The sequence below is a fragment of the Scyliorhinus torazame genome, chromosome 4 (genome assembly GCF_047496885.1).
Source record: "Scyliorhinus torazame isolate Kashiwa2021f chromosome 4, sScyTor2.1, whole genome shotgun sequence".
NCBI classification, from domain to species: Eukaryota; Metazoa; Chordata; class Chondrichthyes; order Carcharhiniformes; family Scyliorhinidae; genus Scyliorhinus; species Scyliorhinus torazame.
Window position 1 is genome coordinate 122,966,906 of NC_092710.1, and position 17,945 is coordinate 122,984,850.

General features: G+C 50.9%; 1 protein-coding gene across 8 annotated transcripts in view; it reads right to left on the bottom strand.

The window, feature by feature from the left end:
* mlip (muscular LMNA-interacting protein) overlaps positions 1-17,945 on the bottom strand; it is a 354,543-nt gene that overhangs the window by 63,108 nt on the left and 273,490 nt on the right. For 6 of the 8 annotated variants that reach the window (XM_072498569.1, XM_072498570.1, XM_072498568.1 and 3 more), the window contains 3 exons: positions 13,070-13,114; positions 6,725-6,853; positions 4,356-4,586 (listed from right to left, as the gene is read on the bottom strand). In XM_072498569.1, coding sequence (XP_072354670.1) covers positions 4,356-4,586; positions 6,725-6,853; positions 13,070-13,114 — 405 coding nt within the window. The remainder of the gene's footprint in view (positions 1-4,355; positions 4,587-6,724; positions 6,854-13,069; positions 13,115-17,945) is intronic. The other 2 variants (XM_072498573.1, XM_072498571.1) reach the window with 1 other exon arrangement.

The following is a 17,945-nucleotide window of genomic DNA, read 5'->3' on the forward strand; positions in this document are numbered from 1 at the left end:
TGAGGCAAGTTGAACGTATTTATTGAGTGATTAACAAAGCTCCTAAATGAGTTCTACACTCTACTAATCTGACTCTAGTAACACAGTATACTCTACTAACTATATGAGCTTGTTCTAGACCACGTGCTATAGTGTGACGGTGTTGCTACCAACGCACGTCTTGCTCTCTAGGTTTCTGCTGGTGGAAGAGGCAGGGCCTGTGTGCCTTGTCCTTTTTATAGTGGTCGTGTGGTGCCCTCTTGTGGTGATGCCACCTCAGGGTGTCCTGATTACCCATTGGTTGTGTCCTGTTCTGATGACCCATTGGTTACGTGTCTGCATATCATTACACTTCATTTTTTAAAAGACACAAAGCAGAGACTTTATCAAAACAACAATTCAAGCTGCTGGCGCACCGCCACCTTCTCAATGACAATGAGGGATGGGCAATAAATGCAGGCCCACAACCCATGAACAGATATTCAAAGATTGACATCATGGGAAATATTCATTGGCAGTATTCATGGTTAACAATCATATGGGAAACAGGTGAAAAAATGTATCTCATTGGCGTGATTCAACCAAAACATTTCGAAGAGTCATTTTGGGCGAGTTTGACGGGTGTTTTCACTGGCTTTTTGGGTGAGATCTACACCACTATTCAACCACATTTTGGGTCTTGGGGAGTTTCTGCCTGGTCAACGCCACACTTAGAAATGTTTTCAACACTTGGTGGGCTGAACACGGCGATAGGACCAGCTCCTAGTGAGAATACCCCGCTATGGAGTCGCTGAGGGCCCTTCCCTTTTCAAGCCTCCCCACCTCCCTTTCAGAACCACCACCCTTCATCCTCCAATCTTTATTAGGTCCCTTCATACCCACCCTTTACCCCCCCGCCCCTCTACCCTTCATACCCCTTTCATCCCCCCTTTCATGGGTATGGCCACCCTCCTCAGGCCCAGACCCTTGGCATTTCCACCCTGGCATCCAGGCAGGACCCCTGCCAGCCTGGCAGTGCTACCTGGGCACCCCGGCAGTGTCAAAGTGGCTGTGCCTGGCTGGAAGTGTCAAGGTGCCCGGGTGCCAGAGAGACCACCAGGGAGCCACCTTGCCCTGTCCCCGACCACCCAGGGGTATGCCAAGGCTTGGGAGAATCCCCACACATTTGTGTGGACCAGTACTAAACAGCGCTAAGTCCAGGCCTTGCTGGGTAGGCTGTTAGTTCCCTGGCCCCAAGAGAATACGGCGCAGACATATTTAAATGAGCCTAACGTGTATCCGGATGTCGACCAGGGCAGCCATCTCTAAGTGCCGAGAATCTCAGGAGATTTATTGTCGTGTCACCAGGTCATGTGCGGCCTAGCAAGTAAATCGCCTAAATTACACTAACAGTGTAACGTCTATTTTATTCTATTCATTAGGCAGGCCATAATAAACTTAATTTTTTAAAAAATCATTCGGAAGGGCCTACATTTATTCCCCAACCCTAGGTGACTTGAGCAGTTGTGGGGTCAACTTCTTCTTAAACCGCTACAGTTCCAGTGATGAAGATACTCCTGCAATACCATCAGGTAGGGAGTTCAGCATCTTGACCCGCTGAAGAGGAAGAAAGTTGAAAAATCAATATTACTACCCAGAGATGGCGGGGCTTTTCTGATTCGTAACAATAGGTTTTATGAGGTGTGTGTCCCAGCACAGTTCCAAGGTTGAATAATTGGATTCAGAGGCCAGCAGGTTGAATGCGCAGCATCCCAATTTCACATTGGTTACTGGGAAACTTGCACAGAAAATTGGCTGTATTAATCTTCACAATCTCCCCCCTCCCGGGCCGACTTTCTGGCGCGGCCGGCCCCTGAACACCGACGCCATGTTGAATCGGGGCCGGCACGCTAAAGAAGTTCCCCACGCATGCGCAGGTTGGCGCGGCACAACTGCGCATGCGTGTGTTGGCGCGGCGCCCATTTGGCGCCGGGAAGGGAGGCTGGAGCGGCATGAACTGCTCCAGCGCCGTTCTGGCCCCCTGTGGGAGACAGAATCGGTCGTCCCCGGGCCCGTTTCGCGCCGTTGTGAAACGCGACGGCGTTCACGGTGGCGCGAACACTTAGGCTCCATTTGGGGGAATCGTCCCCATGGTGTTTTCGTTTTAAAAATTTAATTTTAAATATACATTCAGTGGGAAAAATCTACTGGTAAAAATCTAGAGATCGGAAAGCCAAACAGACTTAAGATAATTATAATTCAAAGTGTAACTTGTGTATACTGGATCTGGTCAGACTAAAATAGTGAGAGTCATAAAATGGCAGGTGGGCTAAGTTAGTTAAAAGAACTGAAGACATGACATCTGCAGCTGTACCTGTAAAAGCTGCAAGTTAATTAAGAATTAAGGAAAGTTTTAAAATTAAAAGTAGTGAATTTGAATTTTTACCTGGAAACAGGCTTGTGTGCCAGATTGCCATGGAGATGGGTGAAACGTAATGAGAGTTTACCTCTGTGAATTTAGTTAGTGCATAGCCAGCAAGTGAGACTGGTTGATGTTTGAAAAGCACCTAAAAGAGTGTGTCACCTTTGGGTCTAATGCAGCTTGTGACTCCTTGGAAATCCATAGAACCACAGACTCCCTACAATGCAGAAGGAAACTATTCAACCCATCGAGCTTGCACCCCACTTAGGCCCACTCCCCTGCCCTATCCCCATAAGCCAACCTAACCTGCACATCTTTGGACTGTGGGAGGAAACCAGATTATCCGGACGAAACCCACGCAGACACAGGGAGAAAGTGCAAACTCCACACAGAAAATCACCCAAGGCCGGAATTGAACCCAGGTCCTTGGTGCTGTGAGGCAACATGGCTAACCATTGTGACACTGTGTCAAGAGATCTAGGCCTGAAGGAGACTAAATGTTCGATGTCTTGCCCATGATGTGGCCTATGGATGCGAGCTGGTACTCAGTTTAAGACAGTTTTTAAGGGAGAAAAGGAATGGACGATCTGGAAGCTAAAGGAATAAATCTACAATAATCCTCAATGAAAGGTAGTTAACTTTGTCGCAGTTGTGGATCTAGAAATAATCAGAGTAGTTGCAGTTTGCAACCACTGCAGGGGTCTATTGGAAACCAATAGAATGTTTTCTGATGTTTGAAGGCATTGCGTTGAAGTCACAGTGCTCCCGCTGTAGAATCCAGGATCATCAGGTTTTAAGCAAAGTTGGAGGGTTACTTAACAAAAAGCTACCGGAAGGAGCCCCGTGATATCTTGTACCTTGGAGCATAGGTGGAACACTGAAGATAATTTCAGAGAGCTTTGGTATACCTTGATTAATCCCAGAGAAGAAGTGAATGAATCTCCAAGATTTGTGAAATGTATAAGTGAATTCTTGGGATTGGGGAGAGCGGAGCGGAGTGATGTGATGTAAATCTGGATTTACACTGAAATTTGTATCAGCTATAGTGTATAACTGATTGCTTAACTTCTGATTTATTTTTGTTTTAAAACAGTGGAATCTTGTGGTGTGGTTCCTTCCCCGATTACTGAGCGTTCACGATGGCGCGAACACTTAGGCTCCATTTGGGGGAATCGTCCCCATGGTGTTTTCGTTTTAAAAATTTAATTTTAAATATACATTCAGTGGGAAAATTCTACTGGTAAAAATCTAGAGATCGGAAAGCCAAACAGACTTAAGATAATTATAATTCATCTTGCTTTTCAAGTGCCACCTCTCGTCCTCAGAACCTCAAACCCATAACTTGAATACACACTGTTACAAAATGAAATAGTCAACACCATATCCAATTATGTATCTTTGGCAAGGGTTGAAACAACTTCAAAGTAAAAAGAAGTCAAATCCATTGAATTACAAGTAAGAAATTAGCGAGAGTACAGTGGCAAAACGGTTATGTCACTGGACCTGTAATGGGCGAATGACCGAGAGAGGTGTAAATTTAAATCCTTCAAATGGGAAATTTAATTAGTTACATAATTCTGTAATTAAAAGTCTAGGTTTAGCAATGATAATCTTGAAACTGCTGAATGGTTGTAAAAACCAAACTGGTCCACTAATGTCCTTTAGTGAAGCAAACCTTACCCTAGTCTGGCTCCAGACCTACAAAGCAACGAGTTTGACTCTTAGTTGCCTTTTGAAATGACCCAAAAGTTTTATTCACGACAACAACTCACTGCCACTTTCTTTAGGGCAATTTGGATTGGGCAATAAATGCCAGCCTTGCCAGAAATGATGTCTACATCCAGTGGATTTTTAAAAAAATGCATGTTATTTCTTAACCTTAATAATATCCGTGCAAAACATAAACTCTGTTGAGTGCAACAATTACAGTCAGGCAGAAAAAAAACATATCAAAGCTTACAGACCAGCTTCTCACCTTAATGTACAGGGAGTGGAGACTGCGAGAGAGGTTAGAGGTCATGTAGTAGTTACATGGGGCAATGGGAGAAAAACGAATATGTGATCCAGAGGTTAGACAAGTGACAGGTGAGAGAGACAGTGGAATTGACTGGGGCATGTCCTGAGAGCACAGCAGGGTCTGGTACGTTTCGTGGCACAGACTGGGATATGAGACAGAAGTAAGGATGGTGGATAATGGGAACAGGCACTGTTGAAGAAGAGCAGATAATAAAACAGATGGAGCAACACTGAATGAACTCCCGCACTCAATAACATTTTGGAGGTGCATTTTTAAAAAAACTCGAGATAAATTTTAGCAAAAAGAAAAATTCAGTACAAGTATACAAAAGGATTTCTCGTTTTTAAAACTCAGGTCAAATTTCTCATGGAAACTGTCAATTGGATTTTCACTCTATAAAACACAATTGTGCAGAACACACATCAGTGGCAATAAATAAAATTGGAGACCCATTATGTGAGAGCAAGTAGAGCAATCAGAGAATCATAGAATTTACAGTGCAGAAGGAGGCCATTCGGCCCATCGAGTCTGCACCAGCTCTTGGAAAGAGCACCCTACCCAAGCCCACACCATAACCCAGTAACCCCACCCAACACTAAGTAATTTTGAGCACTGAGGGCAATTTAGCATGGCCAACCCATCTAACCTGCACATCTTTGGACTGTGGGAGGAAACCGGAGCACCCGGAGGAAACCCACGCAGACACAGGGAGAACGTGCAGACTCCGCACAGACAGTGACCCAAGCCAGGAATCGAACCTGGGACCCTGGAGCTGTGAAGCAATTGTGCTAACCACTATGCTACCGTGCTGCCTGACTGCTACACAGCAACAACTGTGAGAGACCAAAACTCACACCATTAAAATTTGCAGGAAATTATTCTGAGCTAAAATGAAGCTCGACTGAGAAACTGTTTCTCCACAGCATACCCTTAGTACCAAGAGGCAAAGGAATATCGGCAACCACATTTAACATCAGAGCTGGAGTTTGGAAAACACCATTTTTGCTCAGTGACTCACCTCCCCTGCATTACCTCAACTCTCTAATAAGATAACTTTTCAACAGATAATTTGAGGAAGCCAGTGGCTAGCACTGTTGCTTCACAGCGCCAGGGTCCAGGTTCAATTTCAGGCTTGGGTCACTGTCTGTGCGGAGTCTGCACGTTCTCCCCGTGTCTGCATGGGTTTCCTCCGGGTGCTCCGGTTTCCTCCCACAAGTCCCGAAAGACGTGTTATTAAGTGAATTGGACATTGTGAACTCTCCCTCTGTGTACCCGAACAGGCGCCGGAATGTGGCGACGTGGGGATTTTCACAGTAACTTCATTGCAGTGTTAATGTAAGCCTACTCGTGACAATAATAAAGATTATTGAAAAATTGAAAATTGTGGGTGAAGGACAAATAGAGCAAAACAATCTTTAAATTACAGGTTTTGTTTTCAGTTCATTATTTTTTAAAATAAATTTAGGGTATCCAATTAATTTTTTCCAATTAAGGGGCAATTTAGCGTGGCCAATCCACCTACCCTGCACATCTTTGGGTTGTGGGGGCGAAACCCGCGCAAACACGGGGAGAATGTGCAAACTCCACACAGACAGTGACGCGGGGCCGGGATCGAACCTGGGACCTCGGCGACGTGAGGCAGCAGTGCTAACCACTGCGCCACCATGCTGCCCCAGTTCATTATCTTTAAGACATAAACACAGCACCATTGATTTTTCACTCTGCTTTCCCCAAAGTGTCTGAATCTCCGTCCAAGTGGCTGCTGTTCAAATGGCATGAAGGCTATCAGAGTAATTTTGCACTCTGGAAACAGCAGTACTGGGACGCTAATGTTATACATTCTAGCTTTTGATTATAGCAGTGGATGAAATGAATGCTTCAATTGTATGATTTCATCACCAATCGCCATGGTATTGCATTGTATACTTGGAACCAAATTTAAGTACATTTCCAGGCAGTGCTGCCCATTTATTTTGTGCTGGGTTTTAAATACAGCCAGTGCCAGCGAAACAGCAAATACAACTACCTCAACTTTGAGATTATATTAATTAATAAAAAATATTTCAATGGTTGCTATCAATGATTGAGCTTAATACTATCACTGTTCAGTGAACAACGCTATCCATGTTTTTAAACAGTCTGCCTCAGTTAGTTTTAAATCACTACAAAGCTCCCAGTTGGACTGAGTTACATACGAATGAGAAGAAGCAGCAAGCAGATAAAATTCCATCAACTTTGTGTATCTTCATAGGGTAATTCAGGATAATAAGGGGAATACCTGATAGTTTAGCTCAACATGCACCAGCCCCGATGTTTCAGCTGCCTACCTCGTTGATTTCAGTGTCACGGTTTGCTTCAGGACAATGCTGAAAAGGATTGTGGCAGCTCTCTTCCACCTTTGGGGTTGTAGCCGGTTTCTGAGCCTTGGCAACTGGACGAATGACGCCAGGTCTAGTCTAGATTCAGAGGTTGAAAAGAAAACAAAGATGAAACATGGCAAGGTGCTGCATGCAGCTCAGCAGAGTAGTCAACAGTGATAATAATTACACAAATAATCTCAATCAACTCCAAATTACACTGTGGGATTAAAGTACTCACCTTTGAAATTCCTTGCTCTGCTATTTTAGTAGAGACCTTAACTTATTGTTTTTTTTAAACAAAAATTGGATACAAAGTAATTGTGTACACATCTGTTCTATTGACAAGGAAGGGAAGGAAAGGGGAAGGAGTGGGGTAGGAGTCTTGGATTTATAGAGCACTTTCCCACAACCACTAGACATCTCAAAGCACTTTGCAGCAAATGAAACACATTTTGAAGTGTATTTACTGTAGTTAATGTAGCACTTGCCAGTATGTGCATAGCAAGCTCCCACGAGATACATGGGAGATTAATAGGGTCATCCAGTGGGTCTTGGGGAGGTATGTCATCCTTCACCCCCCCCCCCCGCGCCCCCGCGCCCCCCCCACCCCCCCCCCCCCGGCCGCCACCCCCCCCCGCACCCCCCCCCCCCCCCCCCGGCCGCCACCCCCCCCCCCCCCCACCGAAGTCAGTAATTCCCTCTGAAGGAGAGAATGTAGGAGAACATCTGCTCTCTTTTTTTTGTTTATAAATTTAGAGTATCCATTTTCCAATTTAGGGGCAATTTAGCATGGCCAATCCATCTAGCCTGCACATCTTTTGGGTTGTGGGGGCGAACCCCACACAAACACAGGGAGAATGTGCAAACTACACACGTGATCCAGAGCCAGGATCGAACCTGGGACCTCGGCGCAGTGAGGCTGCAGTGCTACCCACTGCGCCACCGTGCTGCCATCTGCTCCTCTTTGCCCGCAGCTAAACCTCCTGTGGCTGAGGGGCGAGATCGGGATGTATCCTTACTGCAATGACCATCTGGGGGGAACCGCTGGCAACTGGTTCTTGGTAAAGTCGGCGTCGGAAACTTCAGATGTCTGGGTCTCCATTTCGGAATCCAAATCCACCACATCTCTGTGTCGGGGTCACCAAGGGGCGATACCCCCAGGCCCCCATGTGCCGAGCTGACTTGGCTGGAAGATGGTTCCTCTGGTGCTCCCTGCTCCAAAGGTGATCAAAGTGCTTCCGCACTGTCCATTCGCGAGTCTTTACTCGGTATGATATTGGTCCGGCCTGTTGTACCCCTGAACCTGGAATCCAACTGGCTCTGGTGTCCCCAGCCCGAAGCCGGTGCTACAGCCAGGCCCCTCCCCCCCCCCCCATCCCAACCCTCCCCCGTGAGTTGAGCACTGGCGACGAGAACGGCTCGGACACCAGCCCTCCGCCCGAGACCCAGGAGACCCCGGAGCTCGGGTCAGAGGATGACAGTGATTTTCTATCACAGCTGTCTCCAACACCCTCCACCACCCCAGAGACTCTCATTTCGGGAGGGCACTTTAGTGAAGAGACTCCTGGGACACTCTCTGGTGCACACCACACAGCTGCTCCGGTACAGCAGTGGAGATAGGAATTCCCGAGGGGACAGACGGGCAGAGGGCAGGCTGACCCCAGGAACTAGCTGCCCTACAGACGGATCTCGAGCTACTGGAACAGACAGTCCCATCTATAGTGGTGATGTAATCGCAGAGCCAGGGGCTCCATGAGGGGATGTCAGCGAGCATCCAGCTCCTGCAGGGGCAGTTGGAGGACTCCAACCCCGTCCAACAGCAGGAGGTAGTGCCAACAATGCCTTCGCCGGGGGTATGCACTGCAGCTATGCACATACTGGCAAGTGGTACATTAACTACAGTAAATACACTTCAAAATTGTGTGTGTTGCCTGGGGTGGACCGCCGGGTGGGTGGGGAGAGGGGGTGGTAGAGGGTGGAGTGTGGGGGTGGAGGGGTGGGGGCTCCTATACGGCCGGTGTCGCTCTGCAGAACCAAGGGCCAAGGTGGGTGCTTAGCAAAATGGCCACGGTAAGGATGGCCCCCGCCTGGGCTCAGCCCAGTCCCGTGGGGGGTTCATCCCGGCCACTCAGCCTGTTTCCCCCTCTCTCCCCTCCCCTTCCCTGGCACAGGCAGCCCCCCCACCCCCCCACCAGTGTCCGACACGGCAAAACCTGCACTGCTCTACTTGCTAAAAGACAACACACTTTATTAACACATAGATCTCCATGTGAAAATTCATTATGGAGCATATCAAACACAGAGAGGTGAGCACCAATCAGCAAGTGAAGCATTTGCGAGCAAAAAAACAAAGGCTGTGTGAAATGGAGAGGTTTCAAGGAGTGAGGGAAGACAAGAAGTGATTCTAACAAGACGTAAATATTTTACACCTGAAATGATATTCAGAATTTGTGTTATTCATTAATTCCCTAGAGCCTACACACAGAATAGAAAGTTACAGAGATTTGATTCATCCACAAGAAGGAAAGGGATGGGTACAGATAATCACATTACATTTTGGCACGGAGCCTACTGGAACTTTCCAATTAAAACACTGTCTAAAGCACGGGTTTATTAGGTTATTATTTTTTTTGGAACTGTATCTTTCAATTTAGGATAAAAATTAAGATAGTCATGTGACCTGTGCAGACGTCTACCCAGCATTAAGATTGGTGGTTTGCTTGTTGGAGATCTAAGGAAGACTTCTGTGGAAGGATCATTTAGATCCGAAACGTTAGGTGTGATTTGATAGCATCTACAAGGCCATTAGATCGCGGGAGAGGCCAAAATCAAGAACTGCACCAAGTGTCAGTCTGTTTGCGATCGAACCAGCCTGCCCCCTTACACGAAATTAGGATCCCGCCATAGCACGGTGAGAAAACAATAATCCCCACTCAAGCCTAATCTCCATATAATTATCGGGAGTGATCCTCTGTCTAACGGCCTCCCCAGCAAGGGGTCACGGGGGTGCCAATTAGTACTCCTTTTTAAAAACGTGATGCTGGCAGAAAGATTGCTGGGACCCAAGGAGGTGAATAGCCATCTTTGCTCACAGGCAATGAGCCCAGCGGCACTGGGGTTGCTGCCCCAATGCTCGGAGTGGAGGTGGGGGAGTCCCTGGGTGGCCAGCCTCGGTCGGGGTGGACCACGATAGGTTGGGGAGGCGGAGGGGGGGGGGCAGGGAGGTGCTGAGCCGAACAGGAGGCTGGTGGTGGTGGTGGTGTGGCCGCCCATGGCCTTGGCTGGGGATGGGGGGGGTGGAGTTGAGTGTCTCAGCACCTGCGGATCCACCATACCAACCCCTGGACCGTGTGATGCCATTCCAGGGGCACAGCCCCAGTCCACCTGCCCCACCCATCTACTAGCCGCAGAGGCCTCTTGTTATTGCTGGGAATTGGCAATCATAGTTAAGTGAGCAGTTCACGGCTCCCAAGTGGATTCACGTGGGTGGACATGCCATGTAGCATGTGGGAGTTATTGCCTAGCATCCCAATCAGACCGGGATGCCTGGATTCTGCTGGAGCCAAATTCTGAGTACCCAGGGGCTGGGCCCTACCACAGGGAACTTTTTAGCGACCAGAAGATGGGTGCGTGCACCAGGAGGGGACCAGCTCCCGGTCCAGGTGCGGGTGTCTGGAGCATAGGGTGTGGGGCGGGAGAGCAAGGACACTCACTGAGTGGAGAGGGCGTGTCGGATGGCGGGGGTGTGGGGGTAGAGCAATGGGGGGGGGGGCCCAACTGCCCCAACCTCCTCGCTTCATCGCACAAGTGTGTGATTTTACTGGATTTACCTCTCTTTGGGCTGGGGAGGTGGGGGGGGGGGGGGGGGGGGGGGGGGTCCCAGCGCCTGCGGATCAGCCATGCCACCCCCTGGATTGCCTATACCTGTTATGAGGGCAACCCCAGCCCCTGCCTGTCTGTCTCACTGACCACCCATAACTCCCACTGACCGTGGAGGCATTTGGCTTAACGGCTGAAGGCTCCAACCCCATGTCCCAGCTTCCCAGTCATGGAGGTCCTGGATGCCTCCCTCTCTCTCTCTCTCTGCGTGCCCCCCCTCCCTCCCCCCACCAACACGTGCTGATAATGGGTGTGGCGAGCACTCAACAGGCAGTATTTAAGTGACAGCTCCCAAGTGGATACCGTGGGTGGCGTGCCATGTTGCATGTGGGAGTTATTGCTTAAGATCCCAATCGGACGGTGATGGTGAACACTGTGCCTGAACATTGCAGGAAGCAACACCATGGATGCAGTGGCCAACATCCGAACACCCAGGGGCTGGGCCCCAACACGGGGACATTTCTGCACCAGAGGGTGGGTGTGGGGTCAGGTGAGCAGGGGCCCCCGCTGTAGCCGGGCTGCGTGGGCTGGGCGTGTCAGATGGCAGGGGAAATGGGGGTAGATTGAGAGGGGGGAAGACAGGTGAGTGGGACGGATGCTTCAGTCTGCATTGCATTAACAACTCACTTGCGACAGATCGTCTGGGTGGGGGCCGGTCGATGCTCACCTCTGCGGCATACGCCAGCCTCTATGTCGGTGACAGACCTGCCCATGGCCAACCACGCAACCTCCAGCACCCATTCCTCGTAGGGGGTGAGGACTTTGATGCCCAGCGCGTCTGGGTCCTCTCCCATCTGTTGTGTGCCAACTTCTGCAGGGTCACAGAGGGGGATGGGGAGTACAGGAGGATGGGGAGACGGAGGGAAGGGGTGAATGGGGGGTATGCAGAGAAAGGGCATGGGAGTATAGGGTGGGGCAGCTTGGGCGGCACTCCTGGATATGGGTGGGCGGGGACCCGGAACGGTGCCAGGGACATTCTTGGAGGGGGGGGCGGAGTCTGGGCCCGGTGCCAAATTACCTGGCCTAATGGAGCACATTGAACTTCTTACTGCGCTAGGTGCCGGTCCTCCTAGAAGTGCTCCCCGAGCGGAAGGCTGCTGCCCCTTCCTCCCAGGCGGCATTGGCTGCTCTGTGGCTGACCCTCCGAGACTCTAGTGAAACAGAGTAATCCGTCAGGCCTCTACCGCGACCAACAATCTGCCCAGGTTGGCATCCCTGAATCGTCTCCTCAGTGGCATGATGCTATTTCAGATTTCCATAATCCGCAGTACGTTTCTTTTACTAAAGGAAGACAAAGATTGTGTTGCAGGGAGGGAGGTGCAAGGAAACGGTACTTAACAATGGCAGCAGTTTAAGTTTACAATGGGAAATCTGAGAGTCTCATAACCAGAAAGGTGTTGAAGGTATTTGGTTGCAAAGAGTTGTGCTGTAAACTATCCATTTACTTCCAACATGAAAACAAGAATAGCTAATAAGCTTGTCTACCTCAATGCGAGGATATTATGTTAATGTGCTGAAGAGGACAGAGGAAGCCATTTTTGAGATCAGTTTTGTTCAATTCATTCTTGTGATGCGGGCTTCGCTGGCGAGGCCAGCATTTACTGCCAATCCCTAATTGCCTTGAGAAGGTGGTGGTGGGCTGCCACTTGAACCTTTCCAGACCATACGGTGTAGGTACACCCACTGTGCTGTTAGCCATTATTCTGACTGGGATAATTCCTATGCATGCTAAGCTCCCAGTGCGATCCCCACTACCAAGAGGGAGACTACCAGTGCCAAAAGTGAAAACTCAGGCATTCTGTGGGACAGACGGACACTGGAGCACCTGGATAGGGGTCCTCAAAGGAGCAGGTGCCAGAAGGCAAGGGGGATTTTGTGTCATTCCTCATCTAAGATATCATAAATATGTCGATGGGACTGAAACGGTACGAGGCGAGGCAATTTTTAAGCCCTTCCTCTGCAATGAGTTTATGGGTCTTCGTGCCAAATCCCCGCCCCCCTCCCACCCCCCTGCCTTCCCACCATTGTTTCCCAAATCATGCTGGGAAATGGCAGATGAAAGGCTATTAGAGGTGAATTGAGGCCGAGTCCCGTGCCAGTGTCAGCATTTACAGACAGGGCAGGGGAAAGCAAAACAAATGCAGTTTGAGGTGAGGATGTGGCGGCAGACTTCACCATATCATTTTCACCATCACAAGAGTGGAGGAAAGATCACCCCAAAATGCCCACAGCCGAAGCTAAACCTTTTTGCCGCTTTCCCCCCCCCCCCCCAGACATGCGTGCTCAGGAATAGAAAACCAGATGGTGAAAGACAACATGAACCGCTGGCGTTCATGGTGATGAATATCTCTTCAGTATGACTGACAGATTAACACCCACACAGTAAACAGCAATCTGAAACAGCAAGGAGGAATGGTTGCAGGGAGTACTTACAGGCCTCTTCTCTGTGGACTCCGAGACTGACAGATGAAGATTAGCCTGAAAAATATAAAAGGACGTTACAAAGCAGCAGGCACTTTGGAACAATGAGCTACAGACAGCAAGAGGATGTTATAGGAAACAAATAGGTCAAATAACCTAATCCCAGTGGTGCTGACAACAGATAAGAAAATATTCTGAGATAGCAACAGGCAACGGGCAGCATTCCAACAGTGTACCAGAATCTCCAGTAACCATGGTGAAGCAAGTGGCCATTCATCCTGTGGTAAACCACTGTTGCGCCTGTATTAGGTGATGTACGGTAAGACCTGTACTATAGGTTCGCCGGTAATCCCTGCCTGCTGGCTCCACCCAGGAGGTGGGGTATAAATACGCGTGTCCTCCAGCCAGCAGCCATTTTGCCAGCTGCTGTGGGAGGCCACACACCTGACAGCAATAAAGCGTCAGTTGGATTCAACTATTGTCTTTGTCTAATTGATCGTGCCTCAATTTACTGCTATCAGTTTCTAAGGATGGACCTCCGTATCAAACCGGATCGCCTGCAGCTGAATCCACATTCAAGCGCCGCCAGAAAGGACTTCCAGCACTGGCTAGATTGCTTCGAAGCGTATATCAACGCGGCACCAACTCCTGTTCCGGAGGCTCAGAAGATTCAGATTTTATATTCCAGGTTGAGCTCCAAAGTCTTTCCGTTAATCCAGAACGCGCCGAACTACGCTGAAGCGATGACTCTACTCAAGGACAACTATGCACAGAAAACGAACACGCTCTTCGCCAGGCCGCACTCACCACTCGCTCTCAACTCCCTGGTGAGTCCATAGAAGACTTCCGGCGGCCCCTAATCCCACTAGTGCGGGATTGTGACTGTCAGGCCGTTACGGCCACGGAACACTCAGACCTCCTTATGCGGGACGCTTTTATGACTGGAATTGGGTCAGATCTCATACGTCAGCGACTCCTAGAAGGGGCAACGCGCGACCTCGCAGAGACTAAAACGCGAGCGCTCTCCATGACGGTCGCCCTGCGCAACGTCCAGTCCTACACCCCCAGCCGCGTGACCCACCCCTCCTACGCTTTATGGACCCCACAGACAGCCGCCCAAGGGGGGGCGCTGCCCACCCAATACGCCTGCGCTTCACGCCAGCCAGCGAACCCGGGGGGCCCCCGATGCTATTTTTGCGGCCAACAGAATCACCCCCGCCAACGCTGCCCGGCCCGCGCTGCGCTTTGTAAAGCCTGCGGGAAGAAGGGCCACTTCACCGCGGTGTGCCAGGTCCGCTCAGTAGCCGCTATCACCACCAGCCCCCTCGGTCACAGACAATGGGCGCCGCCAACCCAGAGCACGTGCGGACAGTGCGCGCCGCCATCTTCCCCTCTGCGCAACACGAGCGTTCCATGGGCACCGCCATTTTGTAACCCTCAAGATCTTCTGTCGCCGCCATCTTGTCTACCCCTCAGCACATGGGCACCACCAGCATTCCAGGACCCGGGCTCACCAGCCGCCCCATTACCCGACAACCAACCAAGACTCGCCTCCATGTCAATCGGCCAGTCTCGTCCGCATAACCTGACCAACGCATCCACCAGCGTGAAAGTCGACGGACATGTAACCTCCTGTCTGCTGGATTCCGGAAGCACCGAAAGCTTCATAAACCCGGATACGGTAAGGCGCTGCTCCCTCACGATACACCCCACCAACCAAAAAATCTCCCTTGGCTCCGGATCCCATTGCGTAGCGATCCGGGGGTACTATACAGGCATGTTCACGGTCCAGGGCATAGAATTCAGCGGCTTCCGCCTCTACGTCCTCTCTAACCACTGCGCTGCACTAATCCTCGGCCTGGACTTCCAGTGCAACCTCCAGAGCCTAACTCTGAAATTCGGCGTGCCCTTACCACCCCTTACTGTGTGCGGCCTCGCGACCCTAAAGGTCGACCCACCTTCCCTCTTTGCCAATCTAACTCCAGATTGCAAACCCGTCGCCACCAGGAGCAGACGGTACAGCACCCAGGACAAGACCTTCATCTGGTCTGAAGTCCAGCGGCTTCTTCGGGAAGGCATCATCGAGGCCAGCAACAGCCCCTGGACAGCTCAACTGGTAGTAGTTAAAACTGGGGAGAAACACCGAATGGACTACAGCCAGACCATCAACCGGTACACGCAGCTCGAAGCGTACCCTCTTCTACGCATATCTGACATGGTTAACCAGATTGCGCAGTACCGGGTCTTCGCAATGGTAGACCTGAAATCCACCAATCACCAGCTCCCCATCCGTAAATCGGACCGTTCATACACCGCCTTCGAGGCAGACGACCACCTATACCACTTCCTTAGGGTCCCCTTCGGCGTCACAAACGGGGTCTCGGTCTTCCAAAGGGAGATGGACCGAATAGTCGACCGGTACATGTTGCGGGCCACCTTTCCATACCTAGACAACGTCACCATCTGCGGCCATGATCAGTAGGACCACGACACCAACCTTGCTAAATTTCTCCACACCGCTACCCTCCTAAATCTCACTTACAACAAGGAGAGGTGCGTGTTCAGCACAAACCGCTTAGCCATCCTCGGCTATGTGGTCCAGAACGGAGTTCTGGGGCCAGATCCCGACCGCATGCGCCCCATCATGGAGCTTCCCCTCCCCCACTGCCCCAAGGCCCTCAAACACTGCCTGAGGTTCTTTTCGTACTACGTTCAGTGGGTCCCAAACTATGCGGACAAGGCCCGCCCACTCGTACAGTCCACCCAGTTTCCCCTGACGGCCGAGGCCCAACAGGCCTTTGCCCGGATCAGAGCTGATATTGCCAAGGCCACAATGCACGCTGTAGATGAGACATTGCCCTTCCAAGAGAAAGCGACGCATCAGATCTCGCCCTTGCCGCCACCCTCAATCAGGAAGGCAGACCCGAGGCATTCTTTTCCCGCACCCTTCATGCCTCAGAAATTCAGCACTCATCCGTCGAAAAGGAGGCCCAAGCTATTGTTGAAGCTGTGCGGCATTAGAGGCATTACCTGGCCGGCAGGAGATTCACTTTCCTCACTGACCAACGGTCGGAAGCCTTCATGTTCAACACACAGCGGGGCAAGATCAAAAATGATAAAATCTTGCGGTGGAGAATCGAGCCCTCCACCTATAATTACGAGATTATGTCTCGCCCCGGCAAACTCAACGAACCTCCAAACGCCCTATCCCGAGGTACACGTGCCAGCGCACAGGTAGACCGACTCCGGACCCTGCACGACAGCCTTTGTCACCCAGGAGTCACACGGTTGTACCACTTCATTAAGGCACAAAATCTGCCCTACTCCGTCGAGGAAGTAAGGACAATCACCAGGGACTGCCAAGTCTGTGCGGAGTGCAAGCCGCACTTCTACCGGCCGGACCGCGCGTGCCTGGTGAAGGCCTCCCACCCCTTTGAACGCCTCAGCGTGGACTTCAAAGGCCCCCTACCCTCCACCGACCATCACACATATTTTCTCAGTGTGATCGACGAATACTCCAGATTCCCCTTTGCCATCCCATGCCCCGACATGACGTCTGCCACCGTCATTAAAGCCCTCAACACAATCTTCACTCTGTTCGGTTTCCCCACCTACATCCACAGTGACATGGGATCCTCATTCATGAGTGATGAGCTGCGTCAGTTCCTGCTCAGCAGGGGTATCGCCTCCAGCAGAACGACAAGCTATAACCCCCGGGGTAACGGACAGGTAGAAAAGGAGAATGGGACGGTATGGAGGGCCGTCCAGCTGGCCCTACGGTCCAGAAACCTCCCGGCCTCCCGCTGGCAGGAGGTCCTCCCTGATGCACCACTCCATTCGCTCATTACTCTGCACTGCCACGAACGTCTTTTTGCCTTCCCCAGGAAGTCCACACCCGGGTTGTCGCCCCCGACTTGGCTCGCAGCTCCGGGAACCGTGCTTCTCCGTAAGCACGTCCGACTCCACAAGGCGGACCCGTTGGTGGAGAGGGTGCACTTGCTCCACGCAAACCCCTAGTACGCCTACATGGCGTTACCCGACGGCCGCTTGGTTACTGTCTCCCTCAGGGACCTGGCACCAGCAGGTCCACCCCCACACCCCCTCCGCCCCCAGCGCTTCCCTCCCCTACCCCGTCGCTCCCAACAGCACCCCCCCAGGACCATCCGTCCCCCCCTGCACACGCCCGACGATGAAGAGGATTTTGGCACGCTCCCGGAGTCACCATCGACCAGATCAGCACCAACATCGGCGACACCACTGCGTCGCTCCCAGAGGAACATCAAGGCCCCGGACCGGTTAAACCTCTGACCGGTCCACCGGATATCGAAGGAAATTTGTTTGCTCAAATCTTGTAAATATTAACTCATTGTTGTATATTGTTATCCACCACCCCCGCCGGACTCAATATTTAACAGGGGGTGAATGTGGTAAACCACTGTTGCACCTGTATTAGGTGATGGACAGTAGGACCTGTACTACAGGTTCGCCGGTAGTCCCTGCCTGTATAAATATGCGTGTCCTCCAGCCAGCAGCCATTTCGCCAGCTGCTGTGGGAGGCCACACATCTGATAGCAATAAAGCCTCAGTTGGATTCAACTATCGTCTTTGTCCAATTGATCGTGCCTCACATCCTTTTATAAAAAGGGAGAACATTCTAATGTTGCAATGAACAGCATTGTTCATCTGCGATTTTGAAGTGCAAGATATTGGCTCAGAATATAGCTGGTCACTGCTTGCTCCAATGTCAAAAATCACAATTTCACTCTCAGGCATAGAATCCCTACAGTGCAGAACGAGGCCATTCGGCCCATCAAGTCTACACCAACCGTCTGAAGGAGGACCCTACCTAGGCCCATGCCCCCACCCTAACCCCGTAACCCAGTAACCC